General features: G+C 45.5%; 1 protein-coding gene across 2 annotated transcripts; it reads right to left on the bottom strand.

Annotated features, from left to right (window-relative positions):
- Positions 1-768: 768 nt before the first annotated feature.
- LOC125517968 (uncharacterized) lies at positions 769-15,604 on the bottom strand. 2 transcript variants are annotated; one of them, XM_048682929.2, is made up of 9 exons: positions 15,225-15,604; positions 15,018-15,116; positions 13,219-13,323; positions 8,270-8,422; positions 2,916-2,999; positions 2,695-2,823; positions 2,292-2,471; positions 1,125-1,241; positions 769-1,052 (listed from the first exon to the last, which is right to left on the bottom strand). In XM_048682929.2, exons 1-9 carry the CDS (start codon positions 15,504-15,506, stop codon positions 888-890), a joined length of 1,314 nt encoding a protein of 437 aa, XP_048538886.2. In that variant the 5' UTR covers positions 15,507-15,604; the 3' UTR covers positions 769-887. The 2 variants fall into 2 exon arrangements, with proteins under 2 accessions (XP_048538886.2, XP_048538887.2); XM_048682930.2 differs by lacking the exon at positions 13,219-13,323.
- Positions 15,605-17,951: the final 2,347 nt, after the last annotated feature.

Genomic DNA, 17,951 nt, shown 5'->3' with positions numbered 1-17,951 from the left:
ATGATCGTGGAGGTTGAACATGAGGACGAATTCTTCGATCAGGGGTTTCAATTTCAGGGTGAAAATATATGCCTGAGCATGATGGAGCGAAACGTTTGCACAATTCATCCAATTTCATCAAAATATGTGATTGAGCAACTCACATTCAACTATAAAATGATTTGGTTGAGTATATATAGGCTCACTCACTCTTTTCTTTCAAATGTATTTGTGACAATTTAAATTTCGTTTGGTTTGTAAATTATGAGATTTTATTTGGTTGTAGAACTATGATATTTATATTTGGTTGAATTGTGCGAACTTTCGGCAATGTTTTTGGTATGTATGAAAAAAGTGCATAAATATGACCACATGGTAGCCACACGGACAAAACTACATTGGCGCACTCGGCAACCACCCAAACATGGACAGGACGGACGCCCCCCGAAACGCCGACCCAAACGGACAAAATCCACGTCCATGTCCGTTTGCGTCGTTCAAGTTGCCATTACTACTTGCCAAAGTGCAAAGAATTGAGCCAAACGTTGCGCCGTCAGGCCAGGCCCGCCCCATGTCTAAGATCCAAGCCAAGGAGGAAAGTGCGACACTGGTAGTGGCGGATATTTTGTAGGGCCCACCACTCCTGTGCTTTTTTCTTGCCATTATATTTAGTAAACAAAATCTAGTGCCCCCCGTGCCCCACCACATAACTCTGTAAACACACAGAGAGAAAACTCAAATACGTACGTACGTCGAGTTTTCAGTTTTTGAATTTAAAGTGAACATAAATGAAGAGAACAAGATGAAACTTGGCATGATGTCATGATACACCTCATGGACAGGGTCAATGTACATACATTTAGTTGTGCCCGGATGAACACCACACGGACAAGATGGCATCCCAATCACTAGCTGGGCATGGTTCCTCTCAATCTGTTAGCGATGTGGAGGAGGTGATCTATGTTAGTTTGCGGGTAGTGCTGCAGCAGCTGGATATTGGCGGTGAAATCTCCAACCAGGAGCCGCTTCCGGACAAGGATGAGCATAGCACAGCATATCCTCAGCAACGTGTCCTGTACAAGAACATACGAGGCATTAGAAAGACCACGCATCTTGCTTGGAGGTTTATTCACGAGGCCACATACCGGAGGACCTTCGGGATCGCCCAACATGGCATCCCAGATGTGAATACACACATTGAAGCTGAACTCCATTGTCAACAGTAATGTAATCCATCTAAATGCATAGTATTGCGGGTACACCTGTAATTTCAACATTCAATTGTTGATAATAAATTATATCAAAAATGAAGATGGTGACATACTAGAGAAAAGTTATAGCCATTTCAAGTTAAACACTTCAACAACAAAGGAATAGTATATCTTTATATTTCAAAAAAAAAAACTATGTCCCCGCCATAATATGTCCATATGGAGGCCTGTGCAGCTTAAGATTATTAGCTCATTTTCAAGCCTAGCATTAGCTCATCTTCTTAATTTTTGTTGAAACAGTCATACTTATGCACATTTAGACCCCGCAACAACAGTAGATCTTACGCTTCATGAACTTCTGGTGTGCTATTCACACCACCACACCTCTATGAAACTCAAAAAGCTCCTAAACCAGCATAAAATGTCCATATATAAACACAAGTGCAGTTTCAAATTATTAGCTCATCTTGTATTAGTTATTATTAATAATGCTTTCATAGTTTTAACCATTGACTGGATTATACTTATGATTAGCTTTGTTTGTGATGCTGTTTTTGTTTCAATGGGAGTAAGTCATAGGATATATGTGTATTTGTTTGTTTGCTAAATAAACAATCTCGGCTGCAGTCATCTCTTTGTTTTTATTAAGTTTTAGACTCGAGATTAAAACTATACTTAATTTTCTAAAAGGCAGGTTCTATAGGACGGCGATTCGACCTGTGATATTGCATGGCGCAGAATGTTGGCCAACTAAAAGGCAACATGTCCAACAGTTAGGTGTAGCAGAGATGTCTACTCTATGTACATTTCTTCTTAATGCAATGACACGCAGCTCACCAGCGTATTCCAGAAAGAAAAAGGAATACTTGTAGTGTTTTACTGAGAACAAGTCGCGGAGCACAAAACATGGATAAGATATGGTACACAGTGAAGCATCTAGATACAACTACTGATGTAAAAATTAGAGCATAACATGACAGATGTTTCCCCGGTGCAGCTGCAGGTGCGCTTCATCAGCATTATACACTTGATTTTCCAGACAGTATATAAATCAGTGCTGTATTACTTGCCAACATAAATCTAATATTAAATATGACCTACCTTTGTAATGACCTCCATATGACGCCATAGCTCTTCGTCATGTTTCTTTAAGAGTTGAGACAACTTTGAAAGTATAGACCGAATACCCACCCGGCTGTTGTCAAGATGTTTACAATAGTTGTTTTTAAAGCCACTAATCAATTCAACAAAGCAAAAGAAAGTGTCTGCTTCAGCTGAAGTCTGCAATTCCAGTAGAGGGATAATCGAGTTAATGAACAGTATTAGAAGGTGAAACCACTGATCAAATAGAACAATTGTGAAGCACCATACAACACAGATTTTTTTAACCCAGATTGAGAAAAATGTTCTACATAACTCTTCATCATTGCCACTGCTTTAGAAACCAAAGACACAAAGGATGGTTGCTTTACAGCTTTAGCCTGGTGTGGAAGAAGAACCTTACCGAGTTACTTGTGTCAAGGTCGTTCTTCAATACGTAAAATAGAGGTGCCAAAACTTCATTCAACCCTTGCACATATCTTACACTAGGGTATAATCTTGAAAATATAATGAGAATACGCCTTAGTGATTCCTGAAAGGGATATAAATGGAAAGTTTAAGTGATACACTAATATTTCTATAGCAGATAACAGTTAGAACATTTTAAGAGCTGGGCGAGAAAACCTGGTTAGACTTGGCAGAAAAAAATGACTTGTCTGGATGTGTTCGCTTCACATCTCGGTCTATCTGCTCCAGGATCTCTGATTCCTGGATAACATGTATATTCTCAGACGAACTGTTCAATTATAAGACAAAACCATATTTTGCAAGTCATGTTTAGGTCGAACATGACCTGTTCACTGGATTTGAAATGTACGAGCAGCTAAATAAACTCAAGGGGAGTATGAACATGTGTACATCAGAAGAACCAAACTTTTGTATCCACTGTCAACGAGGCGAAAAGAGTATTCCCTACATGGGAACCCGCTTAGTCCTATGTGGCATCTACATGGCAGATTGAGTCAAGCGGGGTCAACATAAGTCCACAAAACTAGTCATGGAAACAAGTCAAATGGAGAGGAAAATAAAAAAGACAAAGTCAAGAGGGAGGCCCACTAAGAAAGAAGCCCACAATGGGCAGGGATGAGAGAGCTTGTCCCCCATGGACCATGAACCACCCACCATCCCTAGTCCATCATGGACTAGTAGATGAACATATACCTCTACTGCCCTTACACTCCAATCTCCCCCTTGGGGGGGGGGGGGGGGGGGGGGGGGGGGGGGATGGTCATTTGTCAAGACTCCTGATCGTAGCCCATATAAGAGCTAAGTAGACATGTGCCATCATTCACTCTCACTTGAATCAACTCAAGGGGAGAAACACGGATGAGGATATCCCAAATTATGTGCTTAATGCTGCACAATCAACTCAACTAGGACAAATTACAAGAGCAGCAATTCCAAGGGCTCGAGCTAAACAAATACAAGATGGGCCAAATACAATAAATAAATACAAGATGGACCAAATACAATCACATGTGAATCTGATCCTACTTGCTTCGCCACCTATCTTCCAGAGAACTGGTTACGACCTAACGCATCCACACATTGTACTATCATGTTCGATGATTGTGATGAAACCAAGGCCAAGAAGATGACGAGTACCAAGATGAATGCTGAGAAGTTCTCTCTTGAGGAAGACGGTAAAACTGGGTGACGCAAAGAAGCTCTATCTTGTCATGGCCGAAGAGCTCATTCTTGAGGGAAGGCATTGTCATGCGTGATAATAATGATAATAGTCGTCTCAGGACTAAATCTGAAGTGGCTTTTGCAATGGGCTTGGCTCAATTCATGCGGTTGTGAAGAGACTATAAATAGGAGGCAGCCTCTTTTTCTTGTTAGGCTTGATTGGAGAAGAAACTAGTAGAGCTTTGCTCCTATTTTAGGGTTTGAGCTTCTAAGCCATTCATAGGATTGAGAGATCCCCACCACCATACTTGTTGCGTTTCCTTGGGTTTTGTAAAATCAAAAAGCGTTACTTCAAGTGTAAATCAAGATGTCTATCAAGTGTTTTGTTGGCTGAGTTCATTGTCAAAGGCTGTCAGGATTCGTGCGTGTTGTTAAAATTTGGTTCATTAGGCAAAGCAAGTTATCCTTTCCTAGAAGATCAGGCCAAATCCGATAGCCTCGCATCAAGCACTCCCCCTTGTCAAGACGTATTTGTATTAAGATCTGCTTACTTGTACTACAAGCCTTTTGTACTATATATTTGCCCTTTGGTATGCAACACTCATAAGTTGCTCCTTTAACATGGCATCATGAGCCCAAGTTTAGGGTTCTTCCTCTCCTGGTGTCGCAACTCACGCTCCAATCGATTATTTTTCTGTCTCTACCTCACTCCATTAATTAGATCAATTCTCCCCATCAGTGATCGGTCTCGTCTTCCTTCTTGACCGATTTTTTTTTCGATCTCTTCTCATCTCTATCAATTCCATCTTTCACTCAAAGCTGACGTTCGCTGGCCGCCTTGTTTCTTTCCAGATTGAAGCTCGTGTCAATCTCTAGATCAATTTCTCCCGTTCGTTGCTTTCCAAATCGAAGCTCGTGTCGATCTCTAGATCAATTTCTCCCATTCGTTGTTGTTGTTCCTCATGATAGCCGCCGCTTCCAAGTCTGGAACCAAGGACGCCGGATCAACATGGATCAGTCTTTTCCAGATTGAGAGCTCCTCCTTCCGGACCAAGAACGCCCACCTCTGCGTGGTCGTGGGCCGGCTCTATAAAGCCATTCTCCTTACCCGATTGGATCGCTTCCTGCCTCCCACGATTGGATCGTGCATATGCAACGACGCACCCACAACTTCCTCGTCATCGACGCTAACCACCCTGTACTCGATGCCTCCATATCGTTCTCCCCAAGCATCATCATCCTCACCCTCCCTGTACTCGAGCCTCCATATCGTTCTCCCCAAGCATCGTTATCCTCACCCTCGCTTGCATAGGATTGGGCGCACCCGTCCCGCACGGTCTCGTTAACCTCGAGAGCGCACGTCTTGCCCCCAAGCTCAATGCGCCTGCCGACTCTCCGTCTCCTCTTAGTCGGCACTACTTCCCAAGCCACCATAGACTGCCTCCTAATCAGCCCAAAAGTGAGGCGGAAAAAAGGCGGGGATCATCAATGCACGGATCGTCTCAAGAAGGTGACGATGCTTGCGCTCAACAACAATATTTTGAGCATGAGCACCAGGGCAAAAGAAGTGAGTAAAGGGGCCCTGCTCAGCAAGGAATCTGCATGGCAACCATGAGACATACTCACAGCAGAATCAGCTTGGTGGGCAGAAGACCAAAATCAATCAGGAGGACCAGGAGCACAAGTTAGTTGCACATGCAGGAGATGCAAAAAACGTAGGGCTCTAATACCATGTTAAGGAATATGCAATTTGTATTCCCATGGGGGTATAGGCCAATATATATACACGTAGGGTGCAGGAAATATGCAGAAAGCCACTTATACAACGGAAAAAAATAAGGCTACAGGGCGCTATATTATAACCAATAGTAGTGTTCACTTGCTATTGCACATGCATGTTTATCTATGTTACTTTGTTATCTTGCGTACATTCCATGGACTCACTTGGCTTGTTGATTTGGCCACATGTAGGTGACGATCTGTCTTCAAATAAGTGAGAAGAGCATGAGTTCGTGAGCTAGATCCTAGCCCTGCTAGTTCCTTGTGGAGTGGAGCCGCACAGAGAGATCATGCTACATTTAATTTGTTATCTTCCGTTGCCAACTATTAAACCGTATTGCCATTATGGTAATGTTGTACAAATCATACCATAAAGACCATGTAAACTCGCATTTGTATTTATGGTTTATGAATATGATGCCAAGTTTAGTGATAACCCTGGGCTAGTGTGAGTTACACAGAGGGCATCCGGTCATTATGATCAAGGACATCACACCATAACATCTACTTTCTATCATCCTGCAAGAAATTTTTGCAAGGGCACATAAGAAAATCATTTGTGCCTAACACACAACTCCATTTCTAGAGGCCACACGCGCCATGGGACTTTAATACACAACCCACAAACTAACTGAAATTGCACCCAATATGGAAAGAACAATAAGATCAAGTTCGTGAAAATTATGATATTGCGATAGCATGTATCGTGGCGAACGTCTAGAGACTACAAGGCATGCATCACTCACCATATGAGTCGCTAACAACATTTTCAATTCCACAGTCATGGCAGGCAGGGGCGGAGCCAGCGTAATAGCGTTGGGTTCAATTGAACCCAACGATTTTTCCTGGCTGAGTATATGTACACGTATACGTACTTGCATGAACCCAGTGGAAAATAGGGGCTGAACCCATCAAACTTAGAATGCAACGCAAGCCGCCCAAAAGCCCGTAAAGTGAACTCCATCCGTGCCAGCCTGCCAGGCAAGTTCGGGGCTTCGTGACCCTTCTAGGTATTCCTATTCTCCTGTAGACATGTACGTGCACACAGGCAGCCGTCAGCAGCATGATCTTTCGCCGTTCGCTTCGTCGACTCTCTCCCAATCTCCTCGCCGGCGACGAGCCCCGCCGACAAGGGTAGGTCTGGGCGGCAACCTTGCCGCCTAATATAAACCAAAAATTCAAGGTACCGAGTCGCATCGTCATATCTCCTCTCCGTTAAACATGGTGTGGTTTTCTAATTGTTATTCCCCGTATTTTGATTGATCCAGGCTATGGGATAGTATTTTTCAGATATAGAGGTCATCCATTAGAGGTAGGCAAAGTGCACCAAATACCACTCCAAGTAGTCGTCTGAAGCCTTCTATACAAAGAGGAATTAATTAAGACAAGTTGCCTTATGATCTGACTTATAGGAAGAAAATTTTGGAGTACACGAGAAATTCCAAGGAACAAGATGAGATATATTTATAACTATATAAGGGGCCTCAAATGTTACCGCTTTTGGATTATCCACAAAGAGAAATTGGAGATACTAAAGTTAGATTTAGTCCAAACTAATGATGCGGACAAATAAGATATTACTTTTTCTCTGGGCTATCAACTTCTAAAGCTAGTACTAATACTATTTGTTGTCACAACATCTGTGGATGGATGCTTTTCAGCTATGAATGCTGTGAAGAAAAAATTGCACAATAAAATGGATGATTGGCTCATCAGTGATTGTTTAATTTGCTATGCGGAGAAAGATATGTTTTCTGCCACTAGTAATGATCTGGTGTTTGATCCTTTTAAGTAGATGAAAATCAAAAGCGGGACTCTAAAATGTGATTTACTTTACAACTTCTTTCGCTTGATAATACTTGTTTTTAAACTTCTCAAATTAACTTATCATCTTTTCAATGTTTTTAGGAAGATGAGAAGCTACAACTAGAGTTGCAAACTATTTTCGGTATTACTCTATTTATAATATGTAAGGAACTCAATTTATAATTTCATCCGACGGGTATGTCTTGCACTCTTCAGCTTTCAATGTAACACAATTTGTGATAAGTAATAGCATATGTATGTTATTTTTTAGTGCTATACTCTTGCTTAAACTTGTGTCAAATTAGACATTACACTTAATTATACCATACCAAATCTTTATAATGAGTTGATGAGTGAACCCAATGGCAAAATTTTCTGCCTCCGCCCCTGATGGCAGGAAATCACCAAAAGTTCTTATTGGTCTTAGGCTACCTTAAAGATCCAATCAAGTGGACCTTGAGCATGACAAGCATAATTTCTACTGAAATTTGCGACATCAGCTAAAGATTCTTACGAGAAAAAACACACTCACAAATGCAAACATTGATAAAACTCAAAGAGAACAGGAAACAAATCTCATATGTAACATACTGTTGATATTTCAGCTACATCAGCACAATCCGTGACCAAACAGACTTTTAGGTGTATCAGGAGACTAGCTGGTTACCACTGGTTTTCCAAACCAAGCATATTAACTCTAGTTTTTGCTTACATAGCATAAGACCACAACTCCCACATAATAAGCTAATGATAATATGTAGTACCTGGAAGTATTGATTCCACAAGCTAGATTTACCAAAGCTCAAAGGATGCTCTTCATTAGTTACTTCTGACCTTGGGAGCAAGCCACTCCTTTCACCAGTTAATTCTTTCTTTCTTGACAGCTTTGATTCCTCGATTCTACGTAATTTTTCTGACTGCAAGAAAAGACACCATTAGCACTTCCATATATAACACATTAAAGTATCTAAAAAGTAAAAATCTGCAGAATTTTCGTGGAGTTAACTGTAACTATCAAAATCTGCCACCCCACAAAACGTACCGAATCACCCGACCTCACCCCGACACTCAGAAACACAGCGGGGCAGTCACGAGCTGACCCCATGATCCTAACCGACACCCTGTCCTTGCGCCGCTCCACCGCTACCACACATTGCCTTCCTAGCTCGCTGCACTGACCTCCATCCCACCCCACCCCCCTCCTCCCTAACCGGTTACCACAACCTTCTCCCTCGAAAGAGCAACGTGGGCACAAGCTACTCTCAGCGTCGCAACAGTGTGACCAGGCAGCCACGAATGTGCAACACTAGGCTCAACCAACACAACCAACAGTGTGACCAGGCAGCCACGAATGTGCAACACTAGGCTCACCCAACACAATGAGCACCATGTGACATCGTACCTGGTGGTGACCGTGTGACCAGACAACCATGCCGCCACGCGGGACCGTGCGAGCAAGACGGTAACGACGAGCTGTGCAGGATTCCCGAAGGCCTAATTGTAATTTAGTTCACACTATTGGGGTATAGTTTCTGGTAATGTTTTGGACACATTTATGTTCTTTACTACTGGGGTGATTCTGATAAGAAGCAAAAGTCAAGAAGGAAAGTTCTTTAAGAGCATCTTTAATAGATGATGTAGATGCAAAAATAGCTAACGTGTACATCTCCGAGGCCCAAAAACCCACCTCCAACAGATGATGTAGATGCAAAAAAATCACATCACCTCCTCTAGGAGATGTAGAATACAACACCTTGAGATGCAAATTTGCATCTCCGCCTCCAGGAGATGTAAAACTGGCGATCGCACGCCAACCCAACTGCCTTCATTTTCATTCCGCCTGCCCGCCTCCGCCGCCGGCGATTTCTGTCCAAAATTGCCGCTGCCACCGCCCGCCCGACCATCTCCGACCCCGCAGCGACCCCGCCCACCTATCCCCGCCGCCTACCTCATCGACGTAGCGACGGCCGCCGATTCGATTCGGAGATTCGCCGGAGCTCCAGCTGCCGTAATGACGTCGACGCGTGGTCGTGGACGCGCTGGTGCTTCTGCTAGCCACGACCCGCCGCCGGAGCTTGTGGAGCCGCGCCACGCCGCCGGCCCGACGGCTGCCCACCTCAGTCGTTATCTTTGTTCTTCCGGTCGCGCGACGCCACCCGCCCGATGGCTGCCCACCTCAGTCGTTATCTTTGTTCTTCCGGTCGCGCGACGCCGCCCGCCCGCGCGTGGAGCCGCTGCGGTGTTCAAGAAATGGAGTAGGTTGATACAACGGTGAGGAAAGGTGTTGATATCCTTTGTGTCCAAGAAACCAAATAGAGGGGACAGAAGGCGAAGGAGGTGGAGAATACCTGCTTCAAGCTATGGTACACGGGGACGACTGCAAACAGAAATGTAGGCACATTGATCAACAAGAGCCTCAAGTATGGAGTGGTAGACGTCAAGAGGCGTGCAGACTAGATTATCCTGGTAAAGCTGGTAGTTGGGACTTAGTTCTCAATGTTATCAGCGCGTATGCCCTGCAAGTAGGCCACAATGAGAACACCAAGAGGGAGTTCTGGGAAGGCATAGAGAACATGGTCAGGAGTGTACCTATTGGCGAGAAGCTCTTCATAGGAGACCTCAATGGCCACGTGGGTAGATCTAACATAGGTTATGAAGGGGTGCATGGGCGCTTCTGCTATGGCATCAAGAAGCAAGGAGAAGATGTCGTAAGCTTTGCTCTAGCCTACGACTGATCGTAGATAACACCCTCTTTAAAAAGAGAGAATCACACCTAGTGACTTTTACTAGTGGTCGACACTCTAGCCAGATTGATTTCATCCTCTCAAGAAGAGAAGATAGGCGTGCTTGCCTAGATTGTAAGGTGATACCTAGAGAGTGTTGTCCCTCAACATGAACTTGTGGTGGCTAATTTCCGCTTTCAAATTCGTGTCCAGCGGGATAAACGTGCCAAAGTGGCTAGAACGAAGTGGTCGAAGCTTGGGGGGAGGGGGGGTAGCTCAGGCGTTCAAGGAGAGGGTCATTAAGGAGGGCCCTTGGGAGGAAGAAGGTAATGCAGACAATATGTGGATGAAGATAGCGACTTGCATTCGTAAGGTGGCCTTAGTGGAGTTTGGAGTGTCCAAGGGAAGTAGACGCGAAGCTAGAGATACCTGGTAGTGGAACAATGATGTCTAGAAGGCTATTAAGGAGAAGGATTGTTCCAGAGGCCTTTACCTGGATAGGAGTGCAAACAACATAGAGAAGTACAAGGTGGTAAATAAGGCCACAAAGCGAGCTGTGAGTGAAACTCAATCGCTTTCCATACATTTGTGAAGACGATGATAACAGAATGAGCGCTTGAGTTGGTCCACACTGACCTTTTGTCCCCAAGGCCACAATAACAGAATGAGCGCTTAAGTTGGTCCACACTGACCTTTCTGGACTGATTACACCGGCGACCATGAGAGGCAACTTACTTCCTGATCGTCCATGGTCACTCCAAGTTCATGTGGCTCGAGGTGATCAAGACGAAGGACAAGGTGTTCGAGTCCTTCAAGAATATCACAACACTAGCAGATATTTGACTCTGGTTGCCAGCACATGGCATTTCAACCAAACGCGGTAGCGAGTTCAACTCAATCGCTTTCCATACATTTTGTGAAGATGACGACATCAAGCAATGCAAACCATCGCCCTAAACACCACAATAGAACGGCATCTTCGAGCAACGCAACCAAAGTGTGGTGGAGATACCACGTTGCTTGCTGAAAGGCATGGCAGTGTCCGCCATGTTCTATGGGAGGCAATGAAGGCATCGGTCTACCTACTCAATCACGCACCTATGCGCAGCATTGACGGCAAGACATCGTATGAGGCATGTCATAGGAGGAAGACAGTGGTGCACCATTTGCGCACATACGGGTGCATAGCTCGTGTGAAGCAGCTCGGCTTCAGCATCGACAAGCTTGCTGACAAATCAACAACGATGATCTTCGTCAGCTATGAAGAACGTGTTAAGGCGTATGGGGTCTTCGATCCAGCGACGAACAAAGTTCATGTGACCCGCGACATGGCATTTGAAGAATAGAAGTAGGATTGGTCATCGCCGACAACTGGAGACGCACCGACACTGAACGAACAGTTCGCGGTCATCGAAATCGAAGAGTCAGGCGACAATGGCCATGCTCGAGAGTGCACGGTGACACCCAAGCTCTGGCATCGGCAACGCAGATATCCACCGTACTACAGTTGTGGAACACCACACCCATCTCTTCCAGAGATGAATGGGCCACCCCACCGAGCAACAACCACGACGGCCACAATCTTGATGAGACGTCCCGGCACTACCACGAGATGAAGCACACTTTCCCATAGTTGGATGCGGAGGAGGAGCATCATGGGCACTGCCTTGTCGCTGTTGAGAAACCTTCAAGCATCAACGAGGTGCTAACCACGGTTTGCTGGAGGCACAGCATGGATGCCGAGTTGGCGACAATCCGCGTCAACAGCACCAAGGGCCAAAAAAATCAGTGTTTTGGAAGCACAAAATAAAAAAATACAAACAACCAATTGCTTGCAAAAGGAGGCCGAAATCATTCCAAGTTGGCGGTAAGATGATGGTCTACCTCTAAAAAGGAAGACCACCTTTAGGTGTTAAAGGGAAGCTTAGGCTGCGAAGAAATGGGTATATCTTCCAAGCGAGATGATTGTAGTGCTTATATGATAGATGTTCCGATCGAGATGGGTATATCCAACACATTCAATCTTAGAGACTTGACTCTCTACCACCCAGAACAAGCACTCTATGAAGATAACTCGAGATCGAGTTCCAAACAATCATAGGACAATGATGGGGAACAATAAGGAAAAACATTAGAAGTCAAATTCATTTGACTTTTACACACTTGTACTCCTTTCTAGAGAAGTTGGTCCCCAAGTCATAAGTAATTGTATTTGTTTTCTGAACCTTTAAATAATGTTTTCTAGGGTGTCCCAGCTATGAGTATAAGCTAGACCTGAACTAATGTTTTTTAGGAACATCTAGCTATGAGTAGAAGTTGAGATGTGAAGGCTTTACAAAGCCTATAAATAGAGGCCCTCGCCTCTAGTGTGTAACTCTGGCTGACTACCCGCTACCTATAATAGAAGCTAGAGTTTTGTGTTCTAGGAGTTTCTGAACTCCTGCTACCATACCGGCCTATATTCGCCTCTAGAGGGATATTTAGTGGAGCGCGTTCAAGTAGTTCCTTCAACACTAGTGATGCACAATTTGTAGCGGCAAGGTGGAGTTGCTCCGCCACGACCTTGTGCTGCTTCAAAGCGCCAGCAGAAGGAAGTGGAGTGGCGCAGCCAAACGGTTTTTCAATCACTAACGATCGCGTGCGGAGCTGAATACCGGAGCAAAGAGCGGGAGTCAAAGAGTTAGGGAGAGATGCCAAACAAGCCCTAAGGCTGGAATGAATTATGAGTTGGTGGGCATATATATCATACTTAGAAATTCAGTTTTCCTTTAAACGGGTAAATCTAACATGCAATAGTCATCACTAACCACTTTTGGGTCATTTTGTGGCTGTATACTTGTAGGCACCACACAATAATGCATGTCTATGTCTTAACATCCATAAGAAAAGATGTTTCCTTCCTTGGTCAAAATCACGCTGACAAGTACCAGAGATCCATAGGGTAAATATATCTTCAGAACTGATAACTGAGATGGGCAATCATAACTTACAGGATTTAGAAGAAACTCATCTTTATATGCACTGTACTGACTTCGCTTCTTTTCTAGTTCATAAGGCCATAAAGAGCGTTCAGTTGGCAAATACCCCAAAAGAAGCTGCACACTATAAAGATACTCAGATAAGTTTCTTGTGCAGACAGGTAGCTGGATAACATAATTATTAGAAGCCTATCAGCATGTCCTATGTTGTACACTTTATAATTACATGCAAACCATAAAATGGCAATTTGCAAAATAACTGGGAAATTGTATTGATGCAGCATAGGAAAGTGGGGTCAGTTATCACTGCCATGCATGCTTAATCCATAGCAACCAGCTTTAGAAGAGCGATTTCAGGTGGGCACAGATGATTTTAACGTACATAAGAGGATGTAAATAAGACAAATATAACATGAGAGAGCAAAGTGTCACTGTTAAACAATATTAGCAAGAACCTTATCCAGTATAAAATAAGGAAGTATGTAGATCACTGTAGAACACAAGTTATGTACTCCCTCCGTTCGGAATTACTTGTCGCAGAAATGAATGTATCTAGATGTATTTTAGTTCTAGATACATCCATTTCCAAGACAAGTAATTCCGAACGGAGGGAGTAGTAATAATCTCAGGATGTTAATAAGCTTCTAGCAGTCTAGCACAGTTGCACAATAGTACGCCTTACAGCATCTCAGCATCTAAACGAAGACGCATCTCTGATCTCTCCCACAGCATTAATGAGAAACCACTAAAAGTTGATTTACAGGAGCAACCAATCTACCTCCGTTTCCATGCCACCAACCTTTCACCTTATCACTAGACTGTAAAACGGGCAAACCCAAATTTCATCTGCTGTTTCCTGCCTAATTTTTTTTCCAATGACTGGCAGGAGCACTGTTCTTTCTATTAGAAGAAGGAAGCGAAGTACAGTTAACAGTTATTTGCAGGGTGATAAGGCACCAAAAGGAGATTAGCTATAATTTTCTTGCTAGTTATACACACTAACACTGACATGGTTCTTATATTGATGATACAGGATGAGTAAGTGTTGTCAGTCATGACTCCTTGCATGCTTAATCAACAGCAGCAAACTTTAGCACAACAATTTCAAGTGGAAACAAAAGATTTGCACGAACATAAGAGGACATAAATAAGACAAATAATACATGTGAGAGCCAAGTGTTCACTGTTAAAGAATATAAGTGAGAACTTTGTACAGCATCAAGTAGGGAAGAAAGTAGATCACAACACAAAGGGTTCTGTGCACATCCATGGCCGAATTGCAACAGTAGGGAACTAAGTAGATCACAACACAAAGGGTTCTGTGCACATCCGTGGCAGAATTGCAACTACAGAATTAAAGTTGTGTAATAATCTCAGGATCGTAATGAGCTTACCCGCATAGCTGAACAATAGTATGCCTTACAGAATCTAAATGACGACACACCTCTTACGCGAAATTAACAAAAACCACTAAAAGTTGGTTTACAGGAGCAACCAGTCCCCAACCATTTACCTTAGGACTACAAACTGTAAAGCAGGGCAAACCTAAATTTCATGTGCTGCTATTTTCTGGCTAATTATACACACTAGCAATAATGCCGTTGTTATCCTTCGTTTCTAAGCATCTCTGATAACTAAAGATTCATAGGTAGCCTTGTAAAGGTTTTCCACTTCTTACTCTATGCCTTTCGAAATTGGCTCATAAACCTCCGAATTTGCTAAAAATGACAGCTCCAAACAACCAAAATTTTGAACACCATAAATTGGGGAGAAAAAATGAAGCGGCAGCAGCATCAGAGATGAGTGAGGACCTTCCACACGAGCGGTCGTACGTCCGTGCCGCCGCCATCTGGCACGCCAAGGCAGGCGAGTCTCCGCAGCTCCCCCATGTTCACCACCTTCTTAGACAGCTGCATCAACGGACAAACACAATAAGGCAAAACGATTAGAACCCAAAGACAGATCAAACCTACGGGAACGGCAGGCCCCAAAACAGAAACAGAAACCCTCACACGCACCGCGGCCTTGAAGTCGGCAAGCAAGTGCGCCCGGAGAGCAGCGCCAGCGCCGTCCTCTTCTCGTATCTCTCCCCCGCGGCCAGCATAGGAATCGACCGCCTGCTCGCGCATCGGCGGCGGCGGAACGGAAGGAGACGGCTTGGGGGACGGGGCAGGCGGCGGGGAGAAGTCGGTGCCGAAGGGGTCGGCGGGGGTCGAGGCGAGCGGCGGGGTCGACCAGAGCGGGCTGTTCAGCCACTCCGGCACGGCCTTCGCCTTCTTCCGCATCGCTTCTCGAGTCATCTAGAAACCGCGGGGAGGACGGAGGTGCGAATAGAGGGGTTTGGGCTCGGGAGGTAGGTGGGGAAATTTGGGAAAGGTCAAGCCGCAATTTTCTCAAGCCGAAGAGTATGTTAGAGCATTTGTAGCACAGCAATCTCGGCGCAAAATCGATTTTGCGGACACTTTTTTCCGAAGTAGTACTCCCTTCATCCGGTCCTCGAAATGAATAAAATGGATATATCTACAACTAAAATAAGTTTAGATACAACTATTTTAAGGATAAATATTTCAGGACGGAGAGAGTAACTTGTAAAGTTAAAAATTTAAGATAAACATGTTCTCGCTACATTTTAGGTAGTCCGGACCTCACCGGAGTTCACACAGACACGCACACAAATCCTAGACGGAGGGCGGCGGCGGCTCACGGCTTCACGCCGAGGTGGTACTCAAACGCGGATTTGTAGTTGATGTACGTTAGCTCGTGCTCCGCGTCCATCTTCTTAAAGTGTGCGGCGGCGCCCTCCTAGCATGCGCGCCTCCTTCATGGCGAATCGGGGACTTCCACCTTGCGGAGAGCCTTCATGGACGACTAGCGGGCATCGTATAGCTCGTCGAAGCGCCGCCACCCGCGGCTCCTTTCTTTACGGGAGAAGGCGTCATGCTGGCAAGCCTGCTCACGGCGCCACGGCGCGACGGCGTGGCCGCTGGAGCTGCCAGCCTCTGCGTCGTGCTAGTTGCATTTGCGCGACGGCGACGGGCGGGGGCCACCATGTCTGTGGCCTTCTCCCGACATGGCTGCACTCGCCAGTGGTATGAAGAACGGTGGCGGGAAGAGTAGGAAAGCGACAAATATGATATGAGGCGGTAGGTATAGCGGCTGGAGGGAGCGGAGCGAGCCGCCCGAATATGGCAGACCTGTTTTGGCCCGAAAACGACCGGATACGCCATCCCACCCGCGAATATATAGGTCGGCGGGGGTAGTGCACCTCCTAGAGATGCTCTTAGAGCAACTCTACCTCGTCCACCCCGCATAATTCCGGTCAATATAACATGTGTACATTTTTTACGGCCCGAGCAGATTCACTATGTCTAGCCCACCCCGAAAGATTATACAAGCAACCCGCAAAACTGCCCTTCCGCCGCTATATCTACCGACCGCCAGCGTATCAGGGTTCGCATCTTGCATTTCCTCCGCCAGAATCCACCTCCTCCTTCGCCCCCCTTTCTATCTTCAATGAGGAATTTCACCCGACGCAGGTCTTTTTTCCGACGAGCCATGGCGGGATCCACATGCGGGCATGGTGGCCAAGGTCATGGCAGGTCGCGACCAAGCAAGATCTCACGCAATGACACGGAGGCCGGCAGATCCAGCTGGCCCCCCGTCGAGGCTTGGCAGTCCAAGCAAGCACGGGAGCACAATCGCCTCTCCCACAGCGGCGGGCGGTCCCCTTGGGCCAACTTCCACCGCCTCCACGAAGAGCTCTACCCGCACATTGTGGCGTGCCGCAAGGCGGATGCAGAGCTCCTCGCCGTGGAGTGCACCGACGAGTCCAGAGAAGAAGGGGTCGCCGACAGGCTCACTGTGGCGCAGGAGGAGCATACCTACGCCCACGCTTGCTGCAGGTCGGCGGAGGCGTTCTTCCTCAGCATCGGCCACTGAGCCACCACCTCCCTATCTATTAGATCTAAAGTTAATCTAAGTTTATCCATGTTTTATCTATGTATGAACTCCGGTGTGTTGTGATGAACTTTGTAGTGAGAACTATGTATGATATATGTGTTTAAATTTGCAATATGTGATAGCGGGTCTGTTTTGCGGACACTTTTTGCCCGGCGTAGAATAGATACCACAAATCAACCTGTAAATTTAAAAACTTAAGATTAACATGTTCTCGCTACATTTTAGATAGTCAGGATCTCACCGGGGTTCACACAAACACACACGCAAATCCAAGACGGAGGGCGGCGGTGGCTCACGGTTTCACGCCGAGGTGGTGCTTGCACGCGGATTTGTAGATGGTGTTGTTGGGTTTCGTAGTAATTTCAAAAAATTTCCTACGCACACACAAGATCATGTGATGCATAGCAACGAGAGGGGAGAGTGTTGTCTACGTACCCACGCAGACCGACTGCAGAAGCGATGACGTAACGTAGAGGAAGTAGTCGTACGTCTTCACGATCCAACCGATCAAGCACCGAAACTACGGCACCTCCGAGTTCGTGCGCACGTTCAGCTCGATGACGATCCCCGGACTCCGATCCAGCAAAGTGTCGGGGAAGAGTTCCGTCAGCACGACAGCCTGGTGACGATCTTGATGTACTACAGCAGCAGGGCTTCGCCTAAACTCCGCTACAGTATTATCGAGGACTATGGTGGCTGGGGGCACCGCACATGGCTAAGGAATAGATCACGTGGATCAACTTGTGTGTTCTAGGGTGCCTCTACCTCAGTATATAAAGGACCAA

The sequence above is a fragment of the Triticum urartu genome, chromosome 7A (genome assembly GCF_056163025.1).
Source record: "Triticum urartu cultivar PI428250 chromosome 7A, HENAU_Tu73, whole genome shotgun sequence".
NCBI classification, from domain to species: Eukaryota; Viridiplantae; Streptophyta; class Magnoliopsida; order Poales; family Poaceae; genus Triticum; species Triticum urartu.
The sequence above is the reverse complement of the archived record's forward strand: the minus strand, read 5'-3'. Positions and strand labels throughout refer to the sequence as shown.